The sequence below is a fragment of the Bufo bufo genome, chromosome 2 (genome assembly GCF_905171765.1).
Source record: "Bufo bufo chromosome 2, aBufBuf1.1, whole genome shotgun sequence".
Taxonomy (NCBI): Eukaryota; Metazoa; Chordata; class Amphibia; order Anura; family Bufonidae; genus Bufo; species Bufo bufo.
This window is the reverse complement of record NC_053390.1, coordinates 776,846,096-776,864,031: the sequence shown is the minus strand read 5'-3', so window position 1 is coordinate 776,864,031 and position 17,936 is coordinate 776,846,096. Positions and strand designations below refer to the sequence as shown.

The following is a 17,936-nucleotide window of genomic DNA, read 5'->3' as shown; positions in this document are numbered from 1 at the left end:
CGTCAAGGTTGCCTCCATTTGAGTGGTCCCTAACCCTAGTTCCCACCTGTTCATGGGCCATGACAGCCACACAAAATCCAGGGAATGCAGGTCAATCTGTCCTGGAGGCTGGTTTTAAAGTCAGTATAAAACTGAGTCTGCTTATATAGAACCTACCAGTGGCCATTTGGCTCCAGGAGAAGTATATGGTGGGCTCAGCGTGCATGTTGGTACTTGCATCCCTGGATCCAATGAAAGCTGTAATGGCACCGGACGGGGTTAAAAGCAGAGTGTGCTTGGCGTGCACGCTGACCTGCATTCCCTGGATTTTGTGTGGCTGTCATGGCCCATGAACAGGTGGGAACTAGGGTTAGGGACCACTCAAATGGAGGCAACCTTGATGCGGTGAGTGGCTTATTACGCTTTGGCCAAAATGTACACCAATGTCTCATCCAGCATGGAGGCAGGGCAGAATGCTGGATATAGAGTGCGATCACATTTGTATTCTCCGTTTAAAAATAAGAATACATCGACATTCCTAGACGTTATCACTTTTAGGATTATAGAGGTAGGGTGGACTTTGTTGCCACAAATGCTTCGCTGTAAAGCAATACATTTACCATGACTTCTTTTAGGCTAAAATCAATCAGCAATGAGATTCCCAAGGGTGTATTGAGATTTTATTTTTTAAATCTGCCTTGTGCCAAACATCTCAGGATATCCTGAGCCAGGAGAATAAGTAAGAAGAACACCTCTGTACACAGGGTATGCCATACATTAGGTGAGGGTCCCAGCTATGAAGAGAATTGGCCTCCACCTGCTTGGCTCTTTACATAACTCTAATGGAAAGGAGAAAGCATTCCACATGGGCTCAGCTCATTGTCTGCCTGGATGTGGGACCCTTGGTCTCCCGGTAGTGGGTTATGGTGCTGGTTCAAACCAAACTGAGAAAAGTGGTCACTTGTGAGGAGTATGGATTGGGCCCCCACTCATCATGGAGGTAGCACTCACTATATCAACTGTATATCACCCTGTTTTCTGCTGTCTGATGTCCAGGTCTATAAAATTCCCCACCTGCCTGCTCAATGTGGGGCACCACTATTAAAGGGGTTTTCCAGGAGTAGAGTATTGATGACCTATCTTCAGGACAGGTCATCGATATCATATCACTGATCAGCTGTTTGAAAGGGCGGCAGCGTATACCAAGCAGAGCACCATAAGTTGTATAGTGGCTGTCCTTGGTATTGCAGACCACGCCAATTCACTTGAATGGGAGTGAGCTGTGACTAATCAATGGGACATCACTGGTCTAGGAAGAGGTCGCAGCACTCAGTTGAGCACCGCAACCTCTTCAAACAGCTGATCCAAGGGGTTGCCAAAAGTCAGACACCTACCGATCTGATATTGATGACCTATCCTGGGGATAGGCCATCAATATTACACTATTGGAAAACCCCATTAACCTTTAGTGGCCTGCGACTACATGGGGGGTGCTGAGTGTCAAGGAATTTTCAAGGAAGTTTTCTTCCCTTCTCCTAACTCCAAATTCTGACTGCAGACCTGAAGGAATCCATGTAATCCCACACTGCACATCACGACAGAGCTATAGAGCTACAAAAAGTGCAGCATGTTACACTTAACCCCTTTCATGTGTCATTATAATTCTGCAACTCCTCAGATAGCAGTGCTCATAGCCAGAAATCCAGATCATTTCAACAACATATTTTATACACGTGTCCCTGGTTAAGCAAAAACTGATGACATTTTCATACTCATAGATAAAGTACACCTAGGTGATGTCTTGTACCCGGCCTTGAATTATAGGCAGGGCAAAGGGAGAATTGTTTATGATCCCGCTAGTTCAAATAAATCATGCCTGATTCTTGTTTTCCCCAACAGCAAACACCTCTGCTTATCTATATCTATACAAAATATACAGAGGTGAGCGCACTACAGAGACATTGACTATCTCTCACCATATAATGGTCAGATTAAAGGGATAGATAAAAATTAAAAAAAAGACTAGAATATGTTAAAAATAACAAAGAAGCTTTTCTCACCTCCAGTGATCCTCCACCACTGCCTTTCCGATGTTCCAGTCCCCATTACTCTCCACTAGTGTTGAGCGCGAATATTCGAATTGCGAATTTTTTTCTCGAATATCGCAATTTCGAGATTTCGCGAATATTTAGAATATCGTTCTATATATTCGCGAAATAGAATATTCGTTTTTTTTATTTTTTTTTTTATTATATTTTTTTCTTTCCCACTTCCCTAAAGTTGTTCTTACCTGTCCTTTGGATTCCTGGCTTCCTGGCTGCTCCAGTCAGTGGCGTTTTCAACTTACTGCTATATTCCATATTAGCTAAATTACAATCTAATCTATATGTGTATTTTACGAAATTTCGCAATAGTCGCAATTGCGATGCGAGTAATATAACACGAAATATTCGCATGAAGATTTCAACTTAGCACTGCTATACTCCATATTCTAGCCTAATATGGAATATAGCTGTGCTAAGTTAGCACTGCTATATTCCATATTAGGCTAGAATATGGAGTATAGCAGTGCTAAGTTGAAATCTTCATGCGAATATTTCGTGTTATATTAGTCGCATCGCAATTTCGACTTTTTCAAATGTTCTTAATATTGCTCTAACTTCGTCTTTTAGAAATTTCGTAATATTGCTCTAACTTCGTCTCTTAGAATATTACGAATATTCTAAAAGACGAAGTTAGAGCAATATTACGAAATTTCGTAAAATACACATATAGATTGTAATTTAGCTAATATAGTGCTATAATCCCTTTTTTTTCCTGTAATTTTTTTTTGCCTCTTCTGAACTTAAGTTTTGTAAAATATGTACACTATTAAAAATTATTACTATAGCAGTATATTAGCTTAAATACAATCTATGTGTATTTTACGAAATTTCGTAATATTGCTCTAACTTCATCTTTTAGAATATTACGAATATTCTAAAAGACGAAGTTAGAGCAATATTAAGAACATTTGCAAAAGTCGAAATTGCGATGCGAGTAATATAACACGAAATAGTCGCATGAAGATTTCAACTTAGCACAGCTATATTCCATATTCTAGCCTAATATGGAATATAGCAGTGCTAACTTAACACAGCTATATTCCATATTAGGCTAGAATATGGAATATAGCTGTGCTAAGTTTAAATCTTCATGCGACTATTTCGTGTTATATTACTCGCATCGCAATTTCGACTTTTGCAAATGTTCTTAATATTGCTCTAACTTCGTCTTTTAGAATATTCGTAATATTCTAAGAGACGAAGTTAGAGCAATATTACGAAATTTCGTAAAATACACATATTAGCCTAGCCATAGTCATTAGCATAGGAACGTTGCCTTATACTATCAAGATAAATTTTCGCAATATGCGAAAAAATAATTTCGCGATAATTGGAATAATTGCGAATATTCGATTTCGACGAATATAACACGAATATTCATGCGAATATTCGCGAAATATCGCGAAACCGAATATGGCACCTCCCGCTCATCACTACTCTCCACTTCTTGACCTGGCTCACTATGCTGGATGGGCTAGGACAGGATCACTGGATGAGGTGGGTCACTGCTAAAGCCAGTGATTGGCTAAGTGGGCCTTTCTGCTTTGTCAAGGATGAGAAGTGCAGATTAGCGGGGACTAGAGCACTCTTCGAAAGATGGGCAATTAGTAGAGGTGAGTAAAGCTTCTTTGTTAGTTCTAACAGTTTCCAACAGGTGGCCATTTGTGTGAAAAGGTTATTTTAGTGCTTCTAACCATTAAATTCCTTGTAATGTAGATGGTTAGTGGTAGCAGGTACCAGGCCTGCACCAGGTACTGCACACTGAAGACCTTTAGGAAAGGCTAGGAGAGGCCAGGAAGCTGCTACCTCCACCTCTCTTTGTATCATATAGGCATCAGCTAGATGCCATGTAGGGGACTGGTCGATGGGTTTCTCGCTCATATCTTGATTGCTTTGGTGACTGTTACTTTACTATGTATTTTATCTTAGTTTAGTAAATTTTTATGCATCTAAGCCATGATAAGCCTGTTTATTCTCGGATCACAGAATTCACAGAAATAAACCATGTATGCTTATGCCCTCTGAACTGCAGCCAGCGACTGCCTTAGATTTAAAAAGACATAGAGGGTCATTTATGAACTGATATATTCCAGTTTTCTGGCGAATATCTGTCACAGATTGCAGCGAAAAGGTTATTTGAGCCACAATCTGTGGCTTTTCCCAGCCCATGCTGGGTCTAAATAAGGGGGCATGGTGTGAGCGGCGGGAATCTGCCTCCAGCACAGCCAGCAGCACGATGTGAGTGTGGGAGCCTGTCATCAGGGAAGAAGGTAAGTATTATGTTTTTTTTCTTTCCCCATAAAGCTGCAAAAAGGGGCAACCACTAAAGTGAGGGGGGCACAAAAGAGCCACTGTGAGGGGCACATATCTGGGTAAAATAACTACTGTGAGGGGCACAGATATATAGGCATAACTACTATGAGGGGCACATATCAGGCATAACTGTTATAAGGCAGCTCATATCTGGTATAACTATGGGCACATATCTGGCATAACCACTGTGAGGGGCACATATTTGGCATAACTGTTATAAGGCAGCTCATATCTGGCATAACTATGGGCATTGGGCACATATCTGGCATAACCACTGTGAGGGGCACATCTGGCAAAACTGCTGTATGGGGGCTCATATCTGGCATAACTAGAGGCACATCTAGCATAACTGCTGTGAGGGAGGCACATATCTAGCCATAACGACTGAGGGGGCACATATCTGGGCATAACGACTGAGGAGGCACACATCTGGCTATAACCACTGTGAGGGAGGCACATATCTGGGCATAATGACTGTGAGAGGGGCACATATCTGGGCATAACAACTGTGAGGGAGGCACATATCTGGGCATAACGACTGTGAGGGAGGCACATATCTGGGCATAACTAATGTGAGGGGGCACATATCTAGCATAATGACTGTGAGGGGCACATATCTGGGCATAACTACTGTGAGGGGGCACATATCTGGGTATAACTGCTCTGACGGCTTAATTACTGTGAGGGGCCACAATGTGGGCATTAGTACTGTATGGTAGCACTAGATTACCCTGCTATACATTGGCATGGCTCAGTCTTACAGGACCAGAACAGTGCCCCCTGCTGGCGATTTCACAGGGGCAGTCACCATCCCTTCCTTATGTGATTATTCTTTTTCTCTATCACCACAGGGACCTTGTTCTGGATCCAGCGGACATCACGCCGACGCCAGTGACATCCTGGATGAGGTAGGAGCAGATTTTATTAGGACTGGGTGAGTGTAGCCATGCATTGGGTTTAGGGCTCTTTCACACGAGCGGATCCTGTGCGGGTCGTCCGCTGCGTGAAAGAGAGCCAAGCCCCGCACCGGACAGCAGAGACACGGAGCAGTAACATGATTGATAATGCTCTTTGCCTCTCTGTGACCTTTTTACTACAAAATCACGGTGACACTGTATGTTTTGCATTGCTATAAGTAATCTTAGGACGGAATTGGTTATGTTGAGAACTTGGCTTGGAGGGGAGGGGGCCCAGGCACATTCTTTGCACAGGGGCCCTCTGCTGTCTGTGTCCGCCCCTGGTGAGCGTGGAAGGGTGCGTTGTTCTAAATCTACGCGGTGTGGGTGGGGAATGTTCTAAATCTATGCCAGCACGGAAGCTGCCGTAGATTAAGACTGGCGATAGATGCGGCGAAGTTACGTAGAGGACAGCGCCTCTACAAAACCTCGGCAGATCACCCACTAGTGCAGGGGTTATAAAGACCAGCATCAAAAACTCCTGTCTTAATAAATGACCCCAATATTCTCTCGCATACCTGAAAACCTCTTCACCTTCATGCAGGAACCCAGTCTCCAGAGGAACAGCATTGTTATCAAACAAGTTAACCCAAGGTTCATGGAAAGAATGTGGAGGAGAATACAAACACCAGGTCCTTCTGTCCAGAAGAGTAAAACTATAATAGGTGCCCTTTTTGATCTTTGCAATGGGGCCTCCCTTTTAGTTTGCTACTGGAGATTCCATACATGTGTCTGGTGAGATTATGTGATCTAGAGTGTGTCTATTTCTCAACAATCACATATGGTGACTAGATGTTATATTCTATAATTTCTTAATAACAATTTCTTGCCCTTACAAGTTAGTAGTTCGCATTTTCATATCTGTCCAATCGTCCAGGAAATCTGATAATCCAGCACCTAGCTGGTCCCATCTCTGCTGGATTAAAGGACTTTTAACGATAGTTACGTCAATGTCAATGGCTTCATTTTATTATTTCCACCAGACATAAACTCAATCATTCAGATCTATTTACATACATGGCTTGTCTAATCTCAGACATCTATGTCACATACACTGGATAGGCAGTGACTGCTGCTATTTTCACACTCACCTTAAAGGGACACTGACAGGCGAAATCAGCATATATAGTTAGATATATGACATTACAGGTCTTATAGAGTCTTTTAAAAGCATATAAGTATCCCCCCTGTCCACCTTATAAAGAGCGAAATATAAAGTTTTATAACCTGCTTCTCCGTTCAGCAATCTGCCCAAGGGGCGGCGTTTCATGTGAAAATGCGCCCAGCCAGCCTTCCCAACTGCCGTTCTTAAGCCCCGCCCAGCTCATCATTATTCACTTCGCTGGGCGGGGCTAGAACTCTCCCCAGTCCCGATCCTGCGCCTGCGCAATTCAATCCTCCGGGCATCGTTCATGCCCAATCTTCTGCGCCTGCGCCCCGCCGTGCCGTTAGATCGCGCCTGCGTACACACACCAGCCTGCGTCTTCGAGGCAGCTGCAGCCTCAGCCATGCACTGTTCAGAGCAGCGCTTCAGAGCGCTGCTCACTCACATCATATAAGGGGTTAATTATAGTGCGTCCGACGGCACGGCGGGGCGCAGGCGCAGAAGATTGGGCATGAACGATGCCCGGAGGATTGAATTGCGCAGGCGCAGGATCGGGACTGGGGAGAGTTCTAGCCCCGCCCAGCGAAGTGAATAATGATGAGCTGGGCGGGGCTTAAGAATGGCAGTTGGGAAGGCTGGCTGGGCGCATTTTCACATGAAACGCCGCCCCTTGGGCAGATTGCTGAACGGAGAAGCAGGTTATAAAACTTTATATTTCGCTCTTTATAAGGTGGACAGGGGGGATAGTTATATGCTTTTAAAAGACTCTATAAGACCTGTAATGTGATATATCTAACTATATATGCTGATTTCGCCTGTCAGTGTCCCTTTAAAGGGGTTCTCCAGGAATAAAAAAAATATGAAAATACTTAAATATTATTTTATTATAAATATATTCACAAATATCTTTCATTACTTAGAATGGCTCGTTTTGTCAAGGGGGCAATCATTAGGAGAAATAAAATGGCCGCCGTCCTATCAGTACACACAAAACCCAACCTAATCACACAGCAGGACAAGTTACTTCACCACAATGAGCCATAGTGCTGCCTCATCCTCCTCTCTGCTCTGCTTGTCAGGAATCATGATCCTGAATACAGGTGAATCTCTGTGGGAATGGAGATGATGAGGAGACATGTGAGGAGAGTGAGGTGTGGATAATGAGCAACAGCTCTTGTTACAGTCTTCATTACCACAGCAACACATTACCGCAGCCTGTCCTGTCCGTCCTCTCTGTACCTCATGTCTCTTCATGAACTAAATTCCCCAGAGATTCAGCTAAAGTTCTTATCATCTGTATTTAGGATCATAATCCCTGACAAGTAGAGAGGAGGATGATAAGGCAGTTCTTTACCTCAGTGTTGTAAAGTAACTTGTCCTCATGTGGGATCAGGACAGGTTTTGTGTGAACTAATGGGACAGCGCCCATTTTGTTTCCTTCCCAGACAAAACAAGCCTTTATAAATAATGAAAGGTATTTGAGAATTGTGCCACAGTGAAGGGTATGATCTGGGAAAACAGGTATTGTCCTCCCAGTGTGTGCTGCTGGGCTGATTTGCAGCCAGATGGGGTCAAACACCGGACTCAATTTCAAGTGCCAATCCGGGTTTTGACAGCACCTAGCTGTCCTTCAAAAACAGCTGGGTTCAGCAGCAAAGTGTGTGTGTGTGCTGGGATCTGAGGCTCGTGCCGTGCTGGAGGGCTGAGACCCGTGTTTAGGGGAAACAGGCCCCCTAAACGCCTGCTATGGACTGCTGGAGATAGAACTGCCAACAAGGGAATTTTTGCTAAGTGGACTTTCCATTGTGTGTGAACTAACACCAAGACTGCAAAGTGACGTTTTGTTTTTGCCTTATGTGTGAATAAACACAGAAGTTTGATTTAACCGCCTCACGTCCGCCCATAGGATATAAACGTCCTATGGGTGGACGTCTATTTCTGACAGCACGTTTTAAAACGTCCTGTCAGAAATAGCAGCTGCACGCTAATCGTGCAGCTGCTGATCGGGTTGCCCGCTGTCAGTGACAGCAGGGCAACTCTAAGACAAGGCAGGGACAGTTCCCAGGTGTCCCTGCCTTCTAGATCGCTGCAGACACAGCGCTCACCGAGCGCTGTGTCTGCAGAGAAGGAAGCGCTGTGCGCTTCCTGTTCCGGCCCGGCGGTCATGTGACCGCCGTGACCGGAGTGTGCAGGGGCTGTGTGAGGTCTCTCAGAGACCTCGATCAGCCCTGCTGTGAGGCTGTACAGCGCAGGATTGCTGCTGTACAGCCTCTATAGGGGTGCATTTGTCCTGTAACTGGGGCTACTATGTCAGCCCCAGTTACAGGAGAAATCAACAGTGTAAAAAAAAAAAAAAAGTGAAGTAAATGTCCCCCAGAGGTCTTGTATGACCTTATGGGGGACGAAAAGTGTAAAATAAAATAATAATATAATATAGGGTTGAAAAAATAAAATAAAAAAAAGTTTCACATGTAAAAAAAAAAAAAATCCCAAGTAAGGAATAAAAAAAAAAATTAAAAATAGAAAAAATAAAATAAAATAGACATATTTAGTATTGCCGCGTCCGTAAAAACCAGCTCTATAAAAATATCACATTACCTAACCCCTCGGGTGAACACCGTAAAAAAATAATTAAAAAAACTGTGTCAAAACAAGCAATTTTTGTCACCTTGCATCACAAAAGGTGCAACACCAAGTGATCAAAAACGCGTATGTCCCACAAAATGGTACCAATAAAACCGTCACCTCATCCCGCAAAAAATGAGCCCCTACATAAGAAAATCTCTCAAAAAATAAAAAAACTATAGCTCTCAGAACATGGAGACACTAAAACATCATTTTTTTGGTTTCAAAAATGCTATTATTGTGTTAAAGTGAAACAAATAAAAAAAAGTATACATATTAGGTATTGCCGCGTCCGAAAAAACCAGCTCTATAAAAATATCACATGACCTAACCCCTCGGGTGAACACCGTAAAAAAAAAAAAAAAAAAACTGTGTCAAAACAAGCAATTTTTGTCACCTTGCATCACAAAAGGTGCAACACCAAGTGATCAAAAACGCGTATGTCCCACAAAATGGTACCAATAAAACCGTCACCTCATCCCGCAAAAAATGAGCCCCTACATAAGAAAATCTCTCAAAAAATAAAAAAACTATAGCTCTCAGAACATGGACACATTAAAACATAATTTTTTGGTTTCAAAAATGCTATTATTGTGTAAAACTTTAATAAATGAGAAAAAGTATACATATTAGGTATCGCCACGTCCGTAACAATCTGCTCTATAAAAATGTCACTTGACTGAACCCCTCAGGTGAACGCTGTAAAAATAAATAAATAGAAACTGTGCTAAAACAACCAATTTTTTGGTCACCTTGCCCCATAAAGTGTTATAATGAATGATCAAAAAATCATATGTACCCAAAAATAGTACTAATAAAACTGGCACCTTATCCCCTAGTTTCCAAAATCGGGTCACTTCTTGGGAGTTTCTACTGTAAGGGTGCATCAGGGGGCTTCAAATGGGACATGGCATCTAAAAACCATGTGGAGTTCCTTTTCTTCTGCGCCCTGCCGTGTGCCCATACAGCAGTTTATGACCACATGTGGGGTGTTTCTGTAAACCGCAGAATCTGGGTAATAAATATTGAGTTTTGTTTGGCTGTTAACCATCGATGTGTTAAAGAAAAAAATTGATTAAAATGGAAAATCTGCCAAAAAAGTGAAATTTAAAAATTTGATCTCCATTTTCCTTTAATTCTTGTGGAACGCCTAAAGGGTTAACAAAGTTTGTAAAATCGGTTTTGAATACCTTGAGGGGTGTAGTTTCTACAATGGGGTCATTTATGGGGGTATCCACTATGTAGGCCCCACAAAGTGACTTCAGACCTGAACTGGTCCTTATAAAGTGGGTTTTGGCAATTTTCTTAAAAATTTTAAGAATTGCTTCTAAACTTTTAAGCCTTCTAACGTCCTAAAAAAATAAAATGACATTTCCAAAATGATGCCAACATAAAGTAGACATATGGGGAATGTTAAATAATAAATATTTTATGAGGTATCACTTTCTGTTTTAAAAGCAGAGAAATTGAAATTTAGAAAATTGAGAATTTTTCAAATTTTTGGGTAAATTTGGGATTTTTTCATAAATAAAGGTGAAATATTTTGACTCAAATTTATGACTATCATGAAGCACAATGTGTCACGAGAAAACAATCTCTGAATGACTTGGATAAATAAAGGCGTTCCAAAGTTATTACCACATAAAGTGAGATATGTCAGTTTTGCAAAATTTGGCCTGGTCAGGAAGGGGGCAAAGGGCCCAGATGGGAAGTGGTTAAGAACTGGTAATTTGCCTCTGTACTGCGTCCGCATACCCTGTCTACCAGAGCAAATCCCCACAGAATATATTTTATAATAAAGTAATATTTAAGTATTTTTATTTTCTTAATTCCCGGAGAACCCCTTTAAGCTTTATAGGCAAGCTGTTCCGGCATGGGAACAGCCTGCTGGATCTGTACTACCGTTTGCACACGTGTGCTGCTGGAAGTCCGCCCCAGCCCCATTCAGATAGATAGATAGATAGATACATAGATACATAGATAGATACAGAGAAAGATAGATATGAGATAGATAGACAGACAGACATCTATTTAAAAGGAAAATACATAATCATACAGCTTTATAAAAGGACACAATGCTTCATCTATATCTAGGAAAGACAGATAGATAGATAGACAGACAGATAATTATATTATTTATTAAAGCATCATTCATTCCATGGTGCTGTACATATGAAAAGGGATGCACACTATATACATAATTTGAGATAATTGCAATAAGCATGAACAAGACGAGTTACAAACTGGTACAGAAGGAGAGAGGACACTGCCCGCGAGGGCTGACAATCTACAAGGGATGGGGAAGCATTAGGTGAGGGTAGAAGCTGGTCATATGGCGGTATAGCGGCAGCGGCTTGTCATATAGACAGATATACATCTATATAAAGAGTAAATACATAATATACATCTGTAACTAGGGCAAATACGTAATAAAACATCTACACCCCCATATATCTAGGGTAAAAAAGTAATGATAAAAGGTTGTCGTAGCATATACCTTAGGGCTCATGCACAGACCCCACAACCATATATATTTTGTGGTCCGCAAAAAAGGGTACTTTCACACTTGCGGCAGAGGATTCCGGCAGGCAGTTCCGTCGCCAGAACTGCCTGCCGGAATCCGGCAATCCGGACGCAAACGAATGGCATTTGTCAGACGGATCCGGATGCGGATCCTTCTCACAAATGCGTTGCAAAACCGTATCCGTCTTTCCGGTTGTCATCCTGAAAAACGGATCCGATATTTTTTCTTCTTCTCATTTTTAAAGGTCTGCGCGTGCACACTTGGGACCGGATCCGGCATTAATGCATTCCAATGGAAATTAATGTCGGATCCGGCAAGTGTCCAGGGTTTTTGGCCGGAGAGAAAACTGCAGCATGCTGCAGTATTTTCTCCGGCCAAAAAACGTAAGAGGGACTGAACTGAAGACATCCTGATGCATCCTGAACGGATTGCTCTCCATTCAGAATGCATGGGGATAAAACTGATCAGTTTTAGCCCCTAGGACGGAACTCAATGCCGGAAAACTAAAACCCTAGTGTGAAAGTACCCTTAATATTTCAGGTACTGGATGAATGTATCTGCGGGCTATCTTGCCTTATCACAGGTTCTATATCTATCTGTCTAATCTATTCTTGTGTGTGGCTCCAGCCTATTCTCCAGCTGCTAGCCAGTCCTTCAGGAAGAGGAGGGTCACATCCATCTCCCATGAGTGGTTCTCCTGAATGAGGCTGCTTCCTAGAGGTGTCCCCCTACTGCAAGGCAGTGCCTTGACTAGCGATTGCCTGCCTATGCTGTCTTTTCCCTAGCAGGCACCAGCCCTTTCCACCAGCAGAGCCCAGAGCCTGCTGTCTGCTTCCTTCCATGTGCAGACCCTGCCTCTGCCTCCAGGATTGTTGCCTCCATTGATTGCACATTGCCTCCCCTCATCTGCTGCTGCTGCTGGTAACAATAGGGTCCTTGTGTCTTTCCATCCAGACACCGCACTGCTGCATTTTATATGATCAGCATCAGCAGAAGCAGGAGCACATCATCCATCCTGTGAGAGGAGGGCATTAGGGGTGCAGCATGGCATCAGAGAGGAAAAGGAACTGGAATAAAGAAGATGATCTCCCTGTCTATCTGGCCAGACCAGGGACCACTGCCCAGACCCCCAGGGTGAAGTATGGGGGCATGTTTGCTTCTGTAGAAGGGGCTTATGAGAACAAGACTATAGATTTTGATGCCTACAGTGTGGGCAAGAAGGGGACCAGAACCCCAAGGAGCAGCAGCAGGGCGGATTTGGATGGGGACAATTTCAGTGAGACAGCCAGTGATGTGAGTGAGATCTCTGGATCTGTCATCAGCTCTCCTGGAGAAAGGGAAGACAGGACCCCAGGCATTGAGATCAAGTATTCCGGTGGGAAGGAGCTGCTGCAGGGGCAGGACAATGGCAAGGTACAGTGTGATGGGAGGGAGAGGCCGGGGGTCTGCACCAGCAGCACTGGGGACCAGCACATTGACCTCAGGGGGGGGCTACTGCATGGGCTGGAGGTCCATCATCTGTTGTTCTTGCAGGATTAACCCTTTTGCTTCCAGCAGCAATCTGTGGCTTATGCTTGTAAAAATCCAGATGCCGTGGATGTCTGTGCCAAAGAGCTAGCAATCTGGGCGGCTTGGCTTTTCAAGGTCATAATGAATTGCTATTGAGTTATTAGATATAGGTGTTAAATACTGTATATGATGCATTGTATATGTTATGTAAATATATATATATTGTATCTACAGACGTAACTGTATTAATATGTAGTAGAATATCTTATAATGAACAGACATGACTATGCAATTCATGATTAAAATGCCACCTTTAATTATCGGCCTGGGCCTGGTGTACTGTAGTCTAGCATGGGAATGATACATTGGATTTACTGCTGTACCTTGCATGCTACAGCGTTGGCATTAGATGTTCATTGAGAGTGTGCAGCGTTTCAGTCAATATTTAAGCAGGCTTTTAATCCTTACGTCTATCAAGCCACCTATACTATATTTCCAATGAGTAAGTCCATTGCATACTGGAAGAGTAAGGGTGCTCGGGTAGTTTGCCGTAGTGTAACAAAGAGAAGAGGTGCTGAATCTGGGAGGCCTCCAGACCTCCTCTCCCTGAGCCTGCCTTCTGTCCCACCACATTCACTTCTTTGCATTTTAATGTCCTCCAGCTTGACAATTTAAGTCTGGCGGACGGTATTTCAGTTTGTAACAGGGCGACATTCATAGGGAAACCAGGCTGGACTGGGAGGAGTGCAGTGTTGGTTGGCTTAACCACTTCCTACCTTCTAAAAGTTTGGGCTTTTTATTATTTTACATCTCTTTTATGCTTTTTTTTTTCTTGGGGGGAGGGGGCGGCTTTATAAAGTTTATTGGAAAATTCTAGCCTCTGGGGCTACATGGGCGATTTTCATCAGTGTCAGCTTATAGACGAGTCATTGTATTGCACCCTTGGCCACCAATAGCCGGTTCTCACACTACTGCAGTACTTGCTGCTGGTACATTGTTGATGCTTGCTGGTAGAAATTGCGCATCACTGTGTGGCCATGGCTTTAGATTAATTGAAAATTAGGTAGAAATGGTACCCCATACCAGGTAGTTTAGATGCCTTCAAGAAGACTGTTGGCGATCAAGCTGATTAGATGTTGAGGGTTGTATGACAACACACCTTTCATAGAGTATGGTTATTAACTTTTTCTATCTGGTAACTACCGTATGTTTAGGTTGTTTTTACATCTGGGCATCTTTTTAGAACATAGAATTAGAGAGTCCTGTCCTATGACTCCTTCAAAACTTCTTAGTCACATTTAAAAAAAATAAAGACAGTCAGGATGCCACTTGTGACAAAGTTGTCCTTGCTGGACTTCCATCCATTAAAACACCCATTCCTTTTAGAATGAAGGCGATAGGGAACTCACTTTTTTGGCCTCTTCTGGCTATTCCTGGGCAACCAACCAAAATAATGCATTACAGTCTATGGACCATCTTGGAGACCTACAGGAGCGAGCCCACATGGAAGGGCACTTTCTGTCTAGGGAATGATGGGAATCCAAGTCTGCAAAAATAGGGCACTTTTTTGTCTACAGTCTGTAATAAAAATAGATACAGCCAGAGTCGGACTGGGGTACTGAGGGTCCACCAGTAAAATTAATTCTGGGGGCCCACTGTAAAGCTACACGCAAATACTACCTGCTCACACAGTGGCAGCAGTGAGGTGCTACAAGATGATTACTTCAAGAGGGCAGGTCCCTGGCTAGCCTGACTCCTTACCTAGAAGTCATCTCCACCACCCGATTGCATCTAATACCTAGGTACTTTTTAAAATAATCTACCCAGTTATTTAGATGAACATAGGATTGTTAAGATGCTGTACACTGCCTATCCATATATAGTGCACTCAGACCACTCCGCCATGTGCCACATGTGCAGGGGATAGGGGACTAGGAACCCACTGTAGGATTCACCTGTTCCCGTGTGAGACTCTCTGAGCTTGGATAGAGCCATGATTTTTCCATCAGGGTGCCTTAGTAGATTGTTGTAATTGCTTATATTATGTACTAATCCATTTTGGTTCTCCAATTTGTCCACAAGAAATGTAGCTGTCTGTAAGTTTTAGGCTAAGCCTAAAAAGGATTTGACAACCCTAGCGGACCCCATTGACAAAATGTCTGTCTTGTCCTGTATTATAGGTTCTTCAAAACTGGAATTACACTTTAATTTCATGTGTCTTACTGTGATTCTATTGAAATTCCCATTATCCGTTTCCCTTCATGTAATCCTGAAGCTCAGTTCTCAGGGACAGTATTGTAAGGTTGTGTGTACTTACATGTTGATGCAGCGAGTCTAATAGTCTGGATCCAACCATACAATGTGATCTCTGAGATCTTGGCTTGAGGACGACATTGAGACAAATTGTAGTTCCAGTGCAGAAGCAGACTGAGTACTTTTAGACCAGAAGCTAATAAAGGCATTTCCTAACAATCAAAGAACCCATTCATAAAACCAGACACATTTCGAATCCCTTGAAGGGTTTCCTTGAGTGGATTATCGCTGAATGTTGAAGAGCACAGCTGTGAATCTAGGGTGTTCTGTAAGGACCATCTATAAAGTAAGCATTGACCATACTCCTCTCCCCATTACAGATCATACAGTAGATGTGGCCAGTGCTTTCGTGAATACGTTTTTATTCTGTCTCACTATTGGTATTGAGTTTTTAAATCCAGTTTTCTAAGGATTTATAAAAATATTCAATATTAATTTTTGCTTGGAACAATTTTTCATTGCAAAAGCTATTCGACCAATGTGAAATTGACAGCTGTTTGTGTCTATAACTTGTTTAAAAATCACTAAATCTTGAATACAAAGATTGTAAAGGAGCTGCTGATATGAGTTACACAAATGTATGTAGGGCTCTGTTCACACTTGCCTTTGAGGGTACTGTTGCAACCCCAACGCCTTGCTGGAATCTGTCTGAACACTGAACTGGCAGAGCTAACATGGCTCCATTATAAAACAGAATTCATGATGCTAGTGAGATTAGAACCAAAATCAATATTACCCAAACACATAAGTCTACATGTGGCTCCTTAAAGGGGTTTTCCGAGATAGGTCATCAGTATCTGATTGTTAGGGGTCTGACACCTGGGACCCCCGCCGATCAGCTTTTTAAGAAGGCAGTGGCTCTCCTGTGAGCGCTGCGTCCTTCTCTTCGCTTTTCTAGGCCAGTGACGTCACGTTCAATGATCAAGTGGCCTTCAAGTGAAGTGGGCTGAGCTGCAATACCAAGCACAGCCTCTATACCAGGGGTACTCAACTAGTTTTATTAAAGGTCCACATACCTGGGTCTGCAGTCAGGTGAAGGTCCGAGCTGAACGCCAACAGTAAAGATGCCATGCGATCATGTGATCCATGCGCGTGGGGCGCTCTGACGTTATAGTGGAGCGCCCCGGGTAAGTCCCAGAATTAGTAATGGCCACATTAGTGCCCCAGTAAGAATAATGCCCCCAGTAAGAATAATGTCCCCATTAGTGCCCTCAGTAAGAGTAATGCCCCCATTAGTGCCCCCCTTCTCTGCTTTTGCAAAAAAAAAAAATAGCATTCACCTGGCTGCGGTGAACATTCGCTGCTGACTGCAAGCTCAGGACCGGTGCTCTAACGTGATGGCGTCTTGTAGGTCCTGTCCTGAGCTTCTAGTCAGCAGGAAGTGTTCTCCACAGCGTCAGCAAATGGAGGTGGAGGTACCGTAATTTTTTATTTTTTTTTACTAGCACAAGTAGCGGTGGAGGTAACGGCTGTACTAATGGGCGTTCCATGATGGAAGCGCTCATTAGTAAGGGTACTTTCACACTTGCAGCAGGACGGATCCGACAGGCTGCTCACCCCGTCAGATCCATCTTACCACTACTTCGCCGTGCCGCTGCTCTGTGCCCATCGACTATAATGGGGATGGGGGCAGAGCTACGGCGCAGCACGGTGAGAGGCCGCCAGACTAAAAGTACTACATGTCCGACTTTTTCGTCTGGCGGCCTCACGCCGTGCACTGCCATGCTGCGCTGTAGCTCCACTCCCGCTATAGTCCATGGGGAGTGGCAGTCCGGCTAAATAGCGGCAGGACGGATCTGACAGGGTGAACAGCCTGTCGGATCCGTCCTGCCGCAAGTGTGAAAGGAGCCTAACAGTCCTTACAGGAAAATTCTGGCACCGGCAAGGGAACTAAAATACCAGCCTTGCTGGTGAACTACTGGCCGGGTGGCAACCCAAGCCACAGAACAGACATATGATAGTTTTGTTCCGCATCCAATTCCCATTATTGGGGGATTGGATGCGGCCCCTTAATTACAATGGGGCCACAAGAGATGCAGACAGCACACTGTGCTGTCTGCATCTTTTTCCGCTCCATTGAAACTAAGGGGTCTGCATCCAATGCCCCAATAATGGGAATTGGATGCGGAACAAAACTATCATGGTTTGATGGGGCTTAATCACTTTATGTAATCAGGTTACCTAAAGAAGATGGCCCAGGGGAGATGGGAACATGACACTGGAGTCAGTGACGTGTTCCCGCCTCTCTGTAGCCCTCTCCGCGCCCCCCTTACTTTCCAAATGTGACATTTATTTCATTGGTGGCAGTGGTGATGTCCCTCCCCTCTCCAGCAGCACGTAAGTGTCCTTTGGAGCTTGAAGCTCCCTTACGTGCTGCCGCTGCTGCAGGGGAGGAGGGACCTGTGAGCGCACTGAGGGAGAAAGCGCTGGTGCCTGCATGTGGAGGGAGCCGTCTCTCACTGCGCCCCTGGGGCAGGAGGAAGTGCGCCGGTAAGCTCCGCCTCCTG

At 43.7% G+C, this 17,936-nt stretch overlaps 1 protein-coding gene across 1 annotated transcript in view; it reads left to right on the top strand.

Annotated features, from left to right (window-relative positions):
- Positions 1-12,651: 12,651 nt before the first annotated feature.
- The window catches only part of CRMP1 (collapsin response mediator protein 1), a 76,142-nt gene continuing 70,857 nt past the window's right edge, over positions 12,652-17,936 (top strand). The window contains exon 1 of the mRNA XM_040420569.1: positions 12,652-13,020. Within this exon, the coding sequence (XP_040276503.1) occupies positions 12,652-13,020 (369 nt within the window). The remainder of the gene's footprint in view (positions 13,021-17,936) is intronic.